Here is a 17,564-nt window from a genome sequence, read left to right on the forward strand (position 1 = left end):
ACTTCATCTTGATGCATATTGTCATGCTATAGGGATTTTCATACTGTTACTAGCTATGTTGCACATTACCACTAATGTTTCGATTGGGGTGACTATCCATACTTTCCAGATATCTAAATCTTTTTGAATATTATATTGGTACATTTATATAAACCTGTTTTTTTTCCTCGAAAAAAGGAAAAGGTTTTGAATGCAAGTTTTGAATATTTTGAATTATATTATAAAAAATTGAATTCAATATTTCACACAAGATAATTGATTATAATGGGTTTAACTAGTAATTGTTTAATGGATGCTTGTGTAAAATTTAATTGAATGTAAGAGTTTTAAGATTATCTTGTTATTGGGCTCAACTGATTATTTCTTAATACTTCACAAAAATAATAAATAATTAAATTAAATTTGTTTAAAGGCTTAAATATTAGCGTGAATGAGTAGTGGGATACTCTCATGAATGGTTCAATCGGGTCTCCAAGCCAGATTTTGATAGTAAAGTTGAATGGTGTGCAATGACTATGGATCATTACAATAAAAAAAAGAGAATGGAAGTAGTGAGGGTTAGTTTAGTTCCTATTGTTAAAATATCTCTGCAATTGAGAGGTCACAGATTTAATTTTCTTAACATTATTGAGATCAAACTCCATGGTTGAGTCAACAAAACTTAATTTTTTAGATAAATTTATTTTATACTATTATTTAGCAAATATAGCAATTCCTAACATTAGAGATTCATAAACCACAATTAAAAAAATAACCTATAGCAATTCCCAATATTGAAATGAAAGTAAATATAGCAATTCCTAATATTAATATTAGAGAATCATAAACCACAATTAAAAAATAACCTATAGCAATTCCCAATATTGAAATCAAGCTTCATGGTTGAGTCAGCAAAACAGTGTTTTTTTGATAAATTTATTTTATGCCATTATTTAACGAATATAGCAATTCCTAATATTAGAAAATCATAAACCACAATTAAAAAAATAACCTATAACAATTCCCCATATCAGAGAATCATAAACCACAATTTAAAAAAAAAAACCTACCCGACTTCATGGAAATGTGTCAGGGGGAGGAGATCGAGGCAGAACGCACTGAAAATGTGTTGAGGAGAGGAAACAAAGAGGTGCACACTGCAAATCTGATTTGACCATTTCCCTTGCGGAGAGCGATTTGGTCGAAGCTTCCCACGAGCGAATGGGAGGGGGTGCATTTTCCCTGGTACTAAAAGCGGCTCCGGCACTATGGAAAGTGGAAGGAAGCATATAAAGAAGCGTGCGGGGACTCCATGGAAGGGAAGCCGCAGCCCCTGGGTTAAGGTTAGGGTTAGGTTTAAAGTTATTGTCATGTATTAAATGTTTATCCAACATAACCCACTTACCTCGCACTTCGACAGGAGAGTAAAGCGAGGCCTGCAATGTTGGGTGAGCCAATCAGAGTTAAGGATTCCTATGCTTTATTTTCTGATGTGGCATGCCATCCATTATGTAATGGAAAACGTGTGGGATTAATTGAAAGAGGAGGGAGAAACGTTTATTTAAAGTCAAAAAGGGTTGTTTCCACCGATAATCCCAAAATCGGTCTGCTCTCCTCGCAAGTTGCGTGTTTACCCACGAAACCAGACGTACGGACACGACCAATGCGTTGCGTTTGCGTTGTTGGAAGGGATTTCAGATCTGCTTTGTTCAATCTCAACCTCAACCTCAATCTCCCCAATCCAGATTCGATTCTTGTCCAGAAGAGTCAGTGTGTATGAGATAGAGAAGCTGCAGTAGAGCAATGGAGCGAGTGTTTTCTGTGGACGATATTCTAGGGACGTTCTGGAAGCTGGATACGCAGGGGGAAGGGGCAGGGGAGACGGCTCCCTCTGGAGACATGGCCACCAATCGCACCACCACGAGGATGAGCATGAATCGCAGCGCTTCGGAATGGGCTTTCCAGCGTTTCATCACAGAGTCCGCCACCATTCCCCCAACATCCCCATCCGGATCCTCTTCCCCTCACATTCCTAATCACCAGGACCTCGATCATAAGATGAAGAAGAATTCCTCTTCTTCGTCGACCCCGACTCCGACCCCTCCCGCCCTTGTTAACGTGGAGGAGGAAGAGGAGGAGGAGGAGATGAGAGAGGATGTCAAGACAGAGAAAGAGGGAAAGGACGAGAAGCAGGGCAGCAAGGACAAGAAGGAGGAGGTTGCAGCCAAAGGTGTTGTGGGCAATGAACCATCACCATCCTCGTCGTCATCGGTGGCGGTGAATGTCAATCCTTTGTCTCCTCTATTGAAGGGAACGGGGTCTGTAATAGAGAAAGGCGTCGTTACCCACACTAATCCTCAGGAGTACGAGTCTTTCCTTAAGCAGCGCCTCGATCTCGCATGCGCCGCTGTTGCCCTGACTCGGGTTGGTAATTGCTTGCTTTTCCTTCCCCTTTTGTTTTGTTTCGTTGGTATAATTATGTTCAATGTAACAGAAGAAACATTAATATCTGTCCATTGTACCTTTAATCAGAGGCTCTTCTCAAATTGGGAGCTAAATTTTAGCAGATTTTATCCTCGGATCTGTAGGGGATGGAGCATCTAAGAGCGCGCTTCATTGTAGGCCAATTGAGTTCCCCCATTATTTCAACGTTAAAAGAAAATATAGAAAAGGAACGTAGCCCGTAATCTATGCCGATTCAAGGCATTGTCTTAATGTACCCCACAATGTAGGCTTCTTATTTTATCACAGATTTAGAACATTCTCTTATTGCACAATGCCATCTGCTTAGAATCGAATTTTTACTTGCCCTTTAAAATCTAGCAGATCTACCGAGTAACCCCTCTGAATTCTATTGCACATACGACCTAGAATTGAACATTCTAGACCAATGTTCACAGAGGCCCAGACTTGCTATTTTCTGAAATATAGATTGCTGTTTTTCTTCTTGAATTACCATCGGATATTCGATATATATATATGGTTTGTAAACTCTAACCGATTGCATTTGTTAGAATTATTTCTCGTTAGTTAAAATTAATATTCGTAGTTTAAATTAAAACAAAAGTGCTTTGGTTGTCTAAGTCATTGTTTCGCACACCTAACATATGCCTTATTTGAGTACACCCAACATTCCGGGCCTCTTGCTGACCATCGACTCGGATATTAGTCGATATTGTTTATAGATTTTGTTCCTCAGTGGTTTAAGTTTGTAAGTGATGTGGACTGCGACCTTGAAGACAGGCCTTAGGGTTTGATATTGAATGTGAATGTCCAGATGATCTTAGTCGATTAAAATTTGTTTTAAAATATATCGTATTCTTTCATTATATTAATTTGCAAGTGATGTAGCCCGGAACCCATATCTTTTTTATTTTACTCCTTGAACAGGCCTCTAAAGAGGATAAATTCAATTGACCCCTCACTCCATTTCTTGTTTGTTTTTCCAGGCTTCAGGGATTGATTTCCATGGTGCTCCTCCCTTGACTTTTGGTGCACAACATTCTCAAAACCTTGGTATGGAGTCACAAGCAGGCTCTACTATATCGGTCGCTCAATCTTCTGGTAGTTATACTTTACATGATTATCTCGCAACATATTAAATTTGCTGCTCTTTTTTATTAAAAATCATTTCAATTTGGTTCAGTAGTTTTTAATCTCCTAGTTTAAAGATGAAGCAGATATTTGGGAGTTGAAAATTAAGGTAATTATATCTGGATAGTCCTTTTATTTTCCCATGGAAAAAAGACAAGTAATTCTATTAAAGTAAACAAAATTACAACAGCAGATACTGGGGAGTATGCCAGTCTGCCTCATAAGGCCCAAATACAGCTATATCTGGACATTTCATTAATTCTTTATGAGTTTTTAGTTATTTACTTGAATACTATAAGTATCATGAATTTTATTTTAGCACTTCCTTTGAATGAGGATCATGAGTGGCCATAGCCTTTTTATCTACTACAACATTTGAACTGTTGCAGACCTGAGGCATACCTTGTTGAGAACCTGAGTCACATTGCTATGCACTCCATATAGACACTGGCTCAGGGTGTCAGCAGCAATTCAGTGAACCTAGTAACGGGGCATGGTTTCCTTGAATACTGATTGTTTTTGTATATCTACATGTCTTTGTCAATCACTATGTTGCAATCGGCAATTTGGTCCAATGGATTATATATCTGGTGCTTGAACTTTGTTGAGGATAAAATGTTTCTTGTTTTAAATTATTCAGGGTCTAGACCTATCCATAATGGGGCGCTGGGGCACAATGTTTCTCAGCCAATAGGTATACCTGCATTGCCCCCTAAGCCACAAAGTGGAACTGCTCAAATCAAGACTACAACCAGTGGATCGTCACGAGAGCAAACGGATGATGATGATTTAGAGGCAGAAATAGAGGCTAATCAATCAAGCATGGATCCAAGTGATTTGAAAAGAATGCGAAGGTTAGCAACAACTGGTTGTGTTTATTTTTCACCATGCACAATTCATTGGTTACTTGTTATTTTGATTGCCTTTTTTTAGCTTAGATGCTAGTGTAGAGAGAGTATGCCTATTGGTTTAAATATGATTAGTAATTTATGTAACACATGTGCACGCTGAGCAAGTTTTCATCCTATTTGTTAGGACTGAATAATGAGTTTGGAAGATAATTGGCTGCATCGTTGTTGTTTTGCATCATTCCTGGCATTTGGATTGTTAAGTAAAATTTAGTGCTTAGACAAATATGAATCTTCCATTTTGACTACTTTTAGGCTTAAAACTTTTGACTGAGTCTTGCCAAAGAATGGTTTAATATGCCATACATCAGGTCGTCTTGGTGAACTTACTCAGGTCACTTGGATCATGTGGCTTTGATATTATGTGGATATTGTCTGATAGTTTGCATTTCAACACCACAAAAAGAACGATTTACAGCTTCTTGAAATGGTCTTTAGGGCCCGGAGAGCAAAATTTCCTTTTGGAGCAATAGTTTGGCAAATCTAGTATACCTTATTTGATGAAGTCTTGAGTTAAGTTTATTCTTCAAAGGTTTCAGGTTATCAACTCAGGTATTTTGAAGACTGGTGATGTTTTGTTTGTCTTCTATTTTTATATCTAGAAGGTATTACCGGATATCAAGGAATCACAAGGATTAATGTGCTTAATGTGATGTGCTTGCCTTTGCTAAAAAAGAGTACAGTGTTGTTAAGGTTTGTTGGAGATAGGAATTTTTCTAATCTTAGTTTTTATGGTTGAAGTTTCATATATATCTGCAAAGTTTCAACCATTGTTTAGAACACAGGGAACTTAACTTATAGGAAGATGAAGCAGTAGCTTGGGCTAACTAGGCTTTGTAGGCAGCAGCAATGGCAAAATGGGTCGAGGCAAATTTTCTAGTGGCAGCACATTAGCAAAGGCCCCGTGAGAGTTTTGAGAAAAACTATTCTATAGGAACACACATTTCAAGCAATATATAAACCTGAAGAAATTGCTTACTGCATAGCTGACAATAGCACTTTTGGTTTTCCAGGATACTTTGATTTCTCGTGGGACATGTTGTCCAATGACTCTTTTGCTGAAACTTATGTGCTACTGTGAACTTACACAAAAAATTGTGATACTTAGAGTCATTACACCAAACATTTTCTTAAAATCAGTGAGAATAGTTTGAGTATCACATTAGATACCACTGTTGTGGGGAGGACGTTTGGATTCACTGTGTAAAGTGTAAGAGGAGCTAAACCAAACATGTGAAGCTACAACCTTCCTGAATGTCACTTGAGACTGTCAGATAAGTCTCAGAATCTAAATTGCATGATACAAGGAAATGGAAATGGCGTATCCGAAACCAGAATGTGCTGGAAAAATGACCCACCTAAAAATCAGGAAATAGGGATATATATGTGTGTGTGTGTGTGTGTTTCAGAAAATTATGCTGAAACTTTGAAAAAAAGCATTTAGGTTTTAAGTTTTAACATTATAATTTAGACTATACATACAAAGTCATGAATAAATGAGTAAGTGCCAAGGCTCAAGGCCCAACAAAATCATGCTACAACAAATTCCTACATATCATCAAAATCATTGCATATATTGGGATCCTCACTCATCATCAATGTCACCCTCTAAGCATTAAAATAAGATAGTAAAAGCTTAACATGTCAAATCTAAATTTTGTTTGAGTGATAGGTACACTTTTACTACGGTCATGATAGAGAAGTTCAACAATCAATGCCATTAACATCAAGGTACATAGAGAACGGTGCTTTTGATTAAATGCTAGTTCCATACCCTCGTACACGACAAAATCCAATGGAAATGTTGCAATTCTCCCCATCTTGAAATCCTAAACACTGTTTAGTCTGCTACGTTATGAGTGGGATCTAAAATTCTGCATTCTCCATATGAAATCCAATGAGGTTGGAACCACTGTCAAACATCTTGAAACAATTAATGGTAATGTTAAAGTTTGAGTAAAAGGAAGAAAATGAAAGATAAAGGATTAAGATTATAAGTTTTAACATTACCATTAATTTTTACTTTAAGAATTTAACATTACCATTAATTACATAGTTGATTCTTAACATTGCCCTTATTTACTTAGCTTTATGAAGGCCCTAGTGTTGCTTTGTTCACAAATTATTGTTTTTTAAAAATAATTTGTGATTGGTCCACACACACCACACAAGCATGTTGTATTGCCCTATACCTGCTGTACAGACACCGATACACAATGTATAGACGCTGAAATGTGGGGTATGGTGCCCTTGAAACACGTTTCAAATAAGTGAAATGTGTTTTAATCATGTTTTGGGGTTTCTGTACTGAAACATAACTGATACGTGGTGGGGGGGTCCCACATTTCTTGCCACATAGCTCAGAAGGTAAGGATGTAGAAGTTGGAAAAAATGATAACAACGATTTAGAAATATTTTATTAAATAATCACAAGGGCCTGTTAAGTTTAGATTCCATAACATTCAAAAACAATTTCACAAAGACAGATGACCATAAACAAAGTGCAAAATACATTATTCTAGATAGGCATGGAAAGTACACTGAAATAAAACGACGTACATATATGAAAGTTTGAAATTTTTTGAAATAATGTCAAGAAATCAAAAGCAGAAATCAAAATGTTTGGGATTAACATAATCTCACATTAGATACCACTGTTGTGGGGAGGATATTTGGATTCACTGTGTACAATGTAAGAAGGGCTAAGCTGAACATGTGGAGTTACAACCTTCCTCAATGCCACTTGAATAGAGACTATTGCACAAGTCCCAGAACGTAAATGATGCAGAAGTTTGAAAGGATGATTTCAATGAATTAGAGATACTTTATTGGATAATCATAGGGGCTTTCTAGGTTTTGATTCTAGAATATTCAAAGTCAATTATAAAGAGACACATGATCAGAGACAGTGCAAAAATACATCAGTTTAGAGAGGCATGGAAAGTATACATTATTATGGAAATGGAGTACATAAAGAAACCAAGAAAACTCAAAGAGAGATCTTTGTATTGAGTGAATAGTGAGAAAGTAGATTTTTTTATATAGGTTACAACAAAGCTGAGTCAATACACTTTATGAATTTGGTATAGTTTGAAATACACACTAAAGTGAAATAAGACAAAAAAAGCATAAATAACTAACGTTCAGTTGATTTTATTAATGCCCAAGTCTAGTACCTAATGGACCATCATTAAACTAATATTTACTTTGATACCCTCCCGTAATGGTCAGTCTACTTACTCTGACAAGCTTATTTCGTAATTTTGTATATTTTTCAAGACCGAAAGCCTTGGTGAGAATATTTGCAGTTTGATCCTTTGTAGGATTGTACTATGACTTGATAATCCATCTTCTACAAGCTGTTAGATGAAGTGACAGTGTACATCAACATCTTTGGTACGATCGTGGAAGACTGGATTCTTGGTATGTTTCATCACCCTTTGGTTGTCACATAACAGGGGTGTTAGCTTTGTTTGTTGCAGCTGCATATCAAAAGGCATCCTCCTAAGCCAGATTGCTTCGAATACTACTTTCATTACTCTATATTTTGCTTCTGTTGATGAAAGGGGTACTGCATGCTGCTTCTTGTTGGTCCATGTGATTGCACCCGTGCCAAGGCTGAAAACATATCTAGAAGTGGATTTTCTATCATCAATAGAACTTTCCAATCTGAATCTGCATACACACATAGTTTAGGGTCTTTGCTTCTGCTATACATAATGCCAAAGTCAAGTGTCCCTTTCACATATCTTAGCACTTGCTTCGCTAGTGTCCGGTGCTCTACCTTTGGCGCTGTCATGAATTTGGAAATGAAGCCCACAAAGAAACTCAAATCAGGTCTAGTGGCTGTAAGATATATCAAGCTACCCACTAGTTTCGCATGCACTAACTCATTAATTGCTGTAGAGTCGATTTCCGCCATAAGTTTTAACTATTTCTCCATAGGTGTGGACTGGATTTTGCAATCTGTCATTTTGACCTCACCCAACAAATTCTTGGCATATTTTTTTGTGAGACAAAAACACTATTGCCTATTTGCCAACCTTCTACACCTAGAGAGTAGTGTAGGAGGCCTAAATCAGTCATGTCAAAAGCTTTGCTCATACTACATTTGTTCTGTTCTATTGCCTTTCCCTCACTACCTATAATAATGATATCATCTATATATATGACCAGAAGGATGATATCATTACCAACTCTTTTGACGTACATGTTGCAATCTGAAGGCCTTTGATGGAACCGTTGTTCATCCAAATACCTGGCAATCTTGATGTATCATGCCCTAGGTGCCTATTTCAGACCATATGGAGCCTTTTTGAGTCTGTAGACCAAATGCTTCTTCTTTGAAGCCTGAAAATCCTGTGGCTGATACATGTAGACTTCTTCCTGCAAATCTCCATTAAGGAAGGCATTTTTTTTTGCCCATCAGATGGACCTTTGAACCAAACTGTGATGCGATGGCTAGAAGTTCCAATGTCACATGGTTCGGGTTTGGGTTCAGGTTCGACAATGATTAGGTTCGGTTTGAGTTCGAATTTTTTGATGAGGTTCGCTATTAGGCTCCTCTATATATATACACATATATTAACTTAAAATGAATTATAGGATAAAATAGTAACAAATCAACATCAATAAACATAAAATATGCTATCACAAACTTGGAAACTGCAAGGATAAATTACAAGCTTGAGTTGTGACATGAAGTTATGAGTTTTGATCTATGGACTTGGTCAATGGCTATGAGGCTCGAAGAACTTCAAAACATTTTCGAGGTTCGTCAAAATTCGAACCTTAAGGTTAAAGTTCGACGAACCTTGTGACATAGGCTAGAACAAGTTGGATGGTGCTCATGTTTGCTGTAGGAGCAAAGGTCTCCTCATAGTTGATGTCCTCTCGTTGAGATAACCCTTTTGCAACCAACTGTGCTTTGTACTGGTCAAGTGTACCATCTTCCTTGTACTTGACCTTGTAAACCTATTTGCAATTAATGGGTTTCTTCCTTGGAGGAAGAGATGTGACTCTGATTTTTCATCAAACTCTCATGTTCAGATGCTATGACCTTTTTCGTAACTCTGATTTTTCATCAAACTCTCATGTTCAGATGCTATGACCTTTTCCCATTCAGGTCTTTGACCTCCTCAAAGTTTCATGACTCATAGATTTCCTGTATATTAGCCACTAGAGCAAAGTTAACCGTGTTTGGTTTCTGTTTATCTTTCCTGTTGATGATCGACCCTCGATTGTTTCTCCTATTCAAACATCTCCAATGGCGTTGTGTCACTTCTTGTGATCTTCCTCATCCAAGTCATTATTGCCACAATGACTTGGGCCACTTCCATCTAAATCAGAAATTATTGGTCTAGGAGACTCTTCATTTCTCAGAATCTCGCCCCCCCTTCAAGTGGAGTTACTTGAAGCTTGACACTTGAATCCTTCACCACTTCTAGCAGCTCGGTAATTTTGAACTAAGAAGAAGTTTAGAAAGGTCCAACTTCCTCATCAAAACCATCTTGGTTGAAGCTCACCTCATCAGTGTCAGTATCAACCAACCTATAAGCCTTATGAGTGTTGCTGTACCTTGTAAGCATTAACTTCTTGCTCTTTGGATCTAACTTGGTTCTCTTCTTAGTCGGAATCTTAGAATCTAATTGTAGGCAGTAGAACCAAGGACTTTAAGATGGCTTACTTTGGGATTTCTTCCAACCCATGCTTCCTTTGGGGTCTTCTGCTTCAGCACCATCATGGGAGATCCATTTAGCAGGTATATTGTTGTGAACACTGCCTTGGGTTAAAACCTCTTTGGAATATACCTATTTTGCAACATACAGTTAGCCATCTTTGTGATGGTACAATTTTGCCTCTCAGCCACTCCATTTTGCTGTGGAGTGTAGGGTGTAGTGAATTGCCTATTGATTCCATGGTTAGCATAAAAGTCATTGAATATTTGGAACATAGTTCTCCACCATTATCAGACTTCAGAGAGGTCGTTTGGCAACTTAACTCTGTTTCAACTAAGGCTTTGAATTTTTGAAATTCATTGAACACTTAGATTTTATTTTCAAAGAATATACCCACATTAGATTTTATTTTCAAAAAAAGTCCACATTTTCCTATTGTAATCATCAACAAACAAAAGGAAATGGCTAGCACCGGTGATTGATGTCGTGTTCATTGGTCCACAAACATTTGTATGAATCAGTTTTAGGACTCCGTGCTTTCCAAGCTTGTCCTTCATCAAATGGTACACGATATTGCTTTCGTGCCTGGTCAAAAACCCATAAGTTATGGACATTGCTTCCATGCCTGGGTTTTTCTTTTATGGGTTTTTCAAAAGTTGGGTACAGAAAGCAACACCACAATATAAAAGAAAAACCCATAAGTTATAGACATTGTTGTACCTTGTAAGTGGTTGGTCAGAATGCTTCTATCCTCATCATTTCTTGACATTTGTGATTTGGTAAATGTCAATAATTTCAATCCATATGAGCGACAACATCTAGAGGAGGGTGTCCACATGCTACACCCACAGGATACCATTCTAAAATTTCAGCCTTCACTCTCAGAGATCACAGTAGTTGATATCAGGATTCAGAACAATAACACCAAGAAGGAACCAGATTACGATGTACTTGGTCAGCCGAAGGGGAGTCTGCTTTTACAAGCCAAATTGATTTCTTGTTCCATATTGAACAGCAATTTTGCCATTTCAACAGAAATTCAAGACAGTTTTTATCTAAACAGGGAGGAAATGATGGGTACTTAATGCACTCTCCTAGGTGTTCATCATGAAGTTAAACATTAAGGTATTTTTGTTTTGTAACATAGGCATATATGCCCATTTTTACACATCACCCCAATAATTAGGGGAGCAGTAGAATAGGCACCAAATCTTAAGATGCGATGCATATGACATTAATATACAGTAGAAGAGGTCACATGACACTCTCAAGTAGGGTTATCATTTCTACTGAAGGGAGCTATTTACCCGTGTACTATTATCTAGAGTTGAAAATATAATCTCTACACTTACGAAGAAGTCAATGTTTTACCAACTGAAAATATCTATCTAGTCTTTTCCTACCTTGCTACATCTCCGTTTATATCAAGGAGCCTCTAGTGTGGTCACGATTAAAGTCTAATTCCTCTTCCATAAATTTTCTTCTATTCCATTACATCCTTTCTAATAGTGTCATTATGTTATCCAACATGTATAACCTTTCTTGATCAATATTATTTCTGACAGTCTTACACAATATGTGCACCAGTGTTACCAGACCTGCTGGGTCTGACCTGGCCTTGTGGTTTGAATCTGTTCCACCATTCAAAATGGGACGATTCAATCTGTTGGTGATTAACCCACTAGTGCTTGGAGGTCAAACTCAAAGCTGCCAAGTACTTGTGACTCGTGAGTAATTGATGACTAACTCATTGACCTGCTATAAAAGCCCGTTGGTTGGTGACTGGTCAATAAAACCTAGAAAATAAGCATTTTTTGCTCATTTTCCCCACCACTGTGTTTTGAGATATTTTTCTCAACTTTTTTATATTTTATTGCTAGCTGAGTATTTCCCAAGCTCAGTCAATCTCTTGACTCTTTTGCCACTTGAAGTTTATTGTCAGGTAGAGTCCGGGAGCACTGACATGCACATGTTCTTTGTTATGGCTCTGGCTTATCGTATATGTGTCAAGGAGAGTAATCTATTTCCAAAATGCCATATCGGGCAGAGCAGCAGTAAGCTTTTGTATCAGGAGAGAGTCACAAGTCCCATGCATATTTCTTCAAATTATCCATGGAGCTACCTCCTTTCTAACCATCAGGGCAGTTGTGTGCTTTCCAGGCATTGCTTTGAAGTTAGAACTTAATACTCTTGTTTCATATATATGAAATCAGTATGTTTGATGGTCTATTCACTGCATTGCTGAGCAAAACAGTATGCACGTCAGGGCTTAGAGCCAGCCTTTATGGTTTCATGAATAGGCTTCAAGTTTTTTTCTTATTTAATGGATATCCTTCACAAATCCTATATCAACTTGCTGGAAGGAAAGCTTCTTAAGTTTCATATAGGCTTTAGCTAAATTCCATTCAGATGTTAATGATTATTATATATTAATAATTGTGTCTTAATTTCTCTAGATTACTGGGAAAGGTGGTAGACCTTTCTCATTACAGGAAACTCTCAAGATTTGATTTTCCTCTATTAGCACGAGCCCTTAATATCTTCAGATAATACTGCTTGGAATTTGACCAACCTTGAAAGGAAGCATTTGCACTCATGTATAAGTGAAACCAAGCAAACAATCAATCATGGTAGTGACTTCTTGAGTCTAGTAGAGGGGTAATGGCCCCAACCTAGCTTTCATGTAAAAGTGAATTGTTTTAATGTCCAAGTCCCATGAAAAGGTAGCTTTATCTTAGCCTTGTGTCAAGATACAGACTTTTCTGCAGGCAAATTCAATGCTCTATATGCAACAAGGTGTTCTCAAATTTCACAGCACATAAAAAGGTGTAATCCTGGATAAGTTTATCAGAGAACATTCTCCTTCAATGTAGATATAGGAGGGTAGAAGCTTCTATGTTTGTACTGTTGGTTGGGAAAGATGGGAGCACCATTCCAACATCACACTTGAGCTATGAAGGACATTAATAGTATTTTTGGAATGCTTAATGACATGTCAGTCTGGACCCTCTGACCTTTGACTCTCTATACAGAAGCAAATAATTTCTTCTCACTCATGATTTCTTCCTTGTCATGTCAGAGTGTGAAATAGCTAACTGCTGCAAAATGCACTATCGACTCAATGCTATAGTTAGTGTTATTCACTGACCTACCCTCCTGTGAAGGTTGTGAGATAAGCACTAAAGTGTTCATAAAAAATGCTGAAAGTTGTAGATGGATTCTTATTATTGGCATGCTGAAGTTGAGGAGGTAAAATGCTTCTTCAAGATGCTTGTTTGGTGTTTGCGAAATATATTAGGAATTGGTAGTTTTTACCCTTCCCATTGGTCTCAACTAATCTAAAGTTCATCATGTCTCCCACGTTTAGAAATTAAAGACCTGGGAGTGAGAGTGTTATCTGATGCAGGTATGTGTAAAATACTCATTTAACTAACCCACTGGGTATTTAAGGTTGCCTCAATGAATCTCAATTTGTTCAGCAGACTGGCCTTGGCAAAATTCAGAGTAAAATTGTTGAATTTTTCTTTAGGCCCCAGATCTGGTCTGAGGCTAATCACACACACAAACACACTAGGAGCCCTCAACTTACTAGCACTTTGAACAACGGAATTCTTCAGCAGTGAAATCAATTAAGTACACAGATTTGAGCTCAAAGGTTGACTATTTTATTAATCCACCAATAAAAGAATCATGGGTCTCCCGTACCAGGGATCATGGCCCTTGATCACTACTACAGCTATTATACATAGTAGAAAATTTAGGGCTTGTGATCTGCTCATTCAGATCTACAATCTGCCCAATAAGAAGACAAGAACAAGTCATAACTTACTGGAGAAGCCCTTCTCCTTCAGCCCTTTCGGTCCACATTTGCCTTGACACCTGGCAGGTCCTTTGCCACCTTTTACCACAGAGAAATACCCCTCTGTCCACCAGCTGCTTGCAGTGTATTTGCTCCTTCAAGTGCACTGTACATCAGCCATTAAACATCAACTACTCAGAGATTTTGATCCTTTAAGATCACTGTATGATTAGCCCCAAATCACTTCAGCACTCACAGTAGATTTGCCATTCAAAGACAGTGTACATCAGCTTCAAAATATCCGCTACTGACAGTCCCTTAGATCCTCTAGGGTCACCGTATATTAGCCCTCAAAATACACTCTGTTCACAACTTCATTTGTGAACAGACTTCAGGAAATACACTCAGCAACTCTTTCTTTTCTTTAGCAACCAATTCTATCCCTCTTCGCTGGCCTCAGGATCTGAGGTACCTTGGCCTATTCTTCTTAGGCTCTGAGGCCTCTCGGCCTGTTCTTTGCTGTCTGCAGTCTACACAAAGGACTGTCCAGCACTTTAAGACCCTTTCAGACTATATGAAGCAGATACTAGGGCTTCGGCCCACCTGGTCCAAACAGTACTGAGGATTGGCCTTCTTAACATAGTGAGCAGGTCCTTCTTTTAGCTGCGTCTAACCTCCACAGATACACGTCCTCCTAGGGCACAATTTCAGACCATAATTCCTCTTCTAACTGCAACTATCCTTGATCAGCGTCCCTCCTCAGATTGATTTGCATCACAAAGTATGAGTTGCTATGTGTGTTATTCATGGAAACCCTTGCCCTCTTCCCTCTTCTTCAGACTTCTGTCCATAGTTGGCCTCCTTCAAGGCTTCAACATGGACACATCTCAGTCTTTGGCCTTGATCCGACCATAAATCAAACTCGGCCTGATCTCCAGCCCTCCAAAACCTCATTCCTCAACTGACCTTTGACTTGGCCTCCTCAGAACAGGAGCTGCGTCTTCTCTCAAGGGTACTCGGTCTCCATTAGCAGAACTTGGCCATCCTAGGGCACTCCTTGCAAGAGAAGCTAAGTTACCGGAAACGCTGCCCCAAACTCCCGGAAATTGCGTTCAGCGTTTCAGATACGGAAACGCATACGAAACGGCATGGAAATGTTCCCGCCATGTTTCACTTTTTTGGAAACGGCCAGCCTGAGATCGGAAACGTTTCAAAGGAGTTTCAAGAAAATTTGATATGTTTCCAGAAAATTTGGACACGTTTCCAAGTTTCCAGTTTTCCAAGTTTCCAATGTACTAGGCACTTGATTGCAAGAATATATTCCAGGCTTGTTTGTCCAGAGCATGTAAATTCAGCTGAATTCTTTGCAGACCTTATATCCACTGAATACAGCTCATCTGAAAGTGAACATATATCTTGAAAAATGAGTCATGACATGATATTTGCCAACAAGTTATCAACAATGTCAGACCTAAATGATGGAAACCTGGAATTTGGAATGGAAACTCAAAAGGTATCTATGAAATCAAGATTGGAAGTTGTTACCTGCAAGGTTGGCTGGTGGAAGCAGTTTCTTTACTAGTATCATACTTACAATACTTGTTTGCTTAAATTGCGGCATCCTAATTCTTGGTCATATGATCTTAGGTTGTGAATAAATAAATCCAGCTTACTTCTTTCTATGAATTTCAGAGCATCTCCTATTGTATCTACTGGAATACAGTCCAATTTATAATGTGTAGATGCTGTTATTTATAATGATTAAATTTACATTATAATCGGTGATACTAAATGATATTTTTATGTCATGACTCCTTTAGAGTCTAGACCAAGATATTGTGCAACACACTATTTATAAAGTCAAATTCACTATATTGCCTCTGTGTTAGTGCTGTCAAATTCATTAGAAAAATATATAATTTCATGAAGCATGATGTGACTCTGAAAACAATCTCATATTCCTTCAACATTTTAATCAAAGGTGCCAACTTGAATGTTATAATAATCGTTGATGATGATGATGACTATGTTTATACTGAGTTGATGATGATGATGATGACAATGTTTATACTGAGTTGATGATGATGATGATGACAATGTTTATACTGAGTTGATGATGATGATGATTTGTTTACGTTGAATTCATGGTGATGATTATGTATTTTTAAATATAGACTCTAGATTCTAAAGACTAAAAGATGATATATATATATATATATATATATGCTGTTTCCTTGCCATATCGTATCCAAAATTTTTGAAAATTTGTCGTATTGTTTTCAAACCCCATATCTGTATCCGTTCCCGTATTTGTTTCAGTGCAACTTAGAAGAGAAGTCACATCTCTCTTGCACACAATGTGTGAGACTTCACCTTAGGTCTCCTCTATTTATCCTTTTCCTTGCGTCACTTAGGAAACCTCTAGATTTGGGGTTTTAGCCTCTTGAACCTTTAGAATAAATAATTATTTCTTTAGGTCCCAAACCCACTAGTTAGGTCCAAAACCCCTTTTTTGGGTAAATTTCCCAACTAACACACTTTTGGTGGGTATCCTTCTCGGAAATACCTTCTGAGCTACCAAAATTCCAACAAAAATGAATGATGTACAAAGGACCTAGGGGCCTCAACCATAATTTCCAGAAATTCCCAATAGGTTTTTGAAAGGTTCCTGAAATTCAACTAGACCGAGCAAAGGGACTGTCATTGACTGAGAGCTCTATAATTTATTTTTTAAGTTTGATGGGCCCATGACTGAATGTTTTTGCGGGGCTTAGTGGTACACGAAATTAAAGGGTGTGATTCTAGCATGGGTGAAACTTTACAGGATTAGTTTTCTAACATTTTGTACAAGAACAAAGGATGAACTCTAGTGCACATTTATACTCTAAGGATTTCAAAGCAAGGGATAACCAAAAGGTTGATCCTGTTATATTTGAAATGTTTTCTCAGCTGTACCAAATTCATTAGACATTTTATGTATTGGTACATATTATATATAAGTGCACTCACCTGTGTGTTTTTAGTTTTACCTACTGATGAAGATGTATGTGTCATTCATGTAATTTTCTCCTGTTTTAACTTTTTTATGGCTTTGATAACTAAATATTGCATCGTAGGAGCTTGGATGTCACATCATTTTACTTTACAACTGAATTGATATGCATTGGATTGCAGAATGTTATCAAACAGAGAGTCTGCAAGGCGTTCCAGAAGAAGAAAACAAGCACATTTGAGTGACCTTGAGATGCAGGTCAAAATTCTTCTGTTAATTTGTTTATCATTTAATTTTCTGGTTGTTACATATGTCTGGTTTTCTAGTGAGTTTTTGCTTTACTTCTCTGCAAATGAGTAGAACTTGTACAGTAAATTGACAGGTTGCACAGTTAAGAGTAGAAAATGCTTCTTTATTCAAGCGCCTCACTGAGATGAGTCAGAAGTATAGTGAAGCTGCTGTTGATAATCGAGTACTCAGAGCAGACGTGGAGGCATTGAGAGCAAAGGTGTGCACTTAAATAATGCTATATATTTATATATATGATCTTTGAGTAGATAACATCTCAGTCTAAGTATCTGACAAATCCTCCCAGGAAGATTTTGTCAACAAAT

At 37.7% G+C, this 17,564-nt stretch overlaps 1 protein-coding gene across 2 annotated transcripts in view; it reads left to right on the plus strand.

Annotated features, from left to right (window-relative positions):
* The first annotated feature begins 1,350 nt into the window (after positions 1 to 1,350).
* The window catches only part of LOC149167838 (light-inducible protein CPRF2-like), a 53,688-nt gene continuing 37,474 nt past the window's right edge, over positions 1,351 to 17,564 (plus strand). The window contains exons 1-5 of one of the 2 annotated variants that reach the window (XM_089433185.1): positions 1,351 to 2,403; positions 3,429 to 3,543; positions 4,214 to 4,427; positions 17,133 to 17,208; positions 17,333 to 17,458. In XM_089433185.1, the coding sequence (XP_089289311.1) occupies positions 1,783 to 2,403; positions 3,429 to 3,543; positions 4,214 to 4,427; positions 17,133 to 17,208; positions 17,333 to 17,458 (1,152 nt within the window). In that variant the 5' untranslated portion in view covers positions 1,351 to 1,782. The remainder of the gene's footprint in view (positions 2,404 to 3,428; positions 3,544 to 4,213; positions 4,428 to 17,132; positions 17,209 to 17,332; positions 17,459 to 17,564) is intronic. The other variant, XM_089433186.1, reaches the window with a different exon arrangement.

The sequence above is a fragment of the Pinus tabuliformis genome, chromosome 5_1 (assembly GCF_031772625.1).
Source record: "Pinus tabuliformis cultivar Carrire ecotype Pingquan chromosome 5_1, CPIR1, whole genome shotgun sequence".
NCBI classification, from domain to species: domain Eukaryota; kingdom Viridiplantae; phylum Streptophyta; class Pinopsida; order Pinales; family Pinaceae; genus Pinus; species Pinus tabuliformis.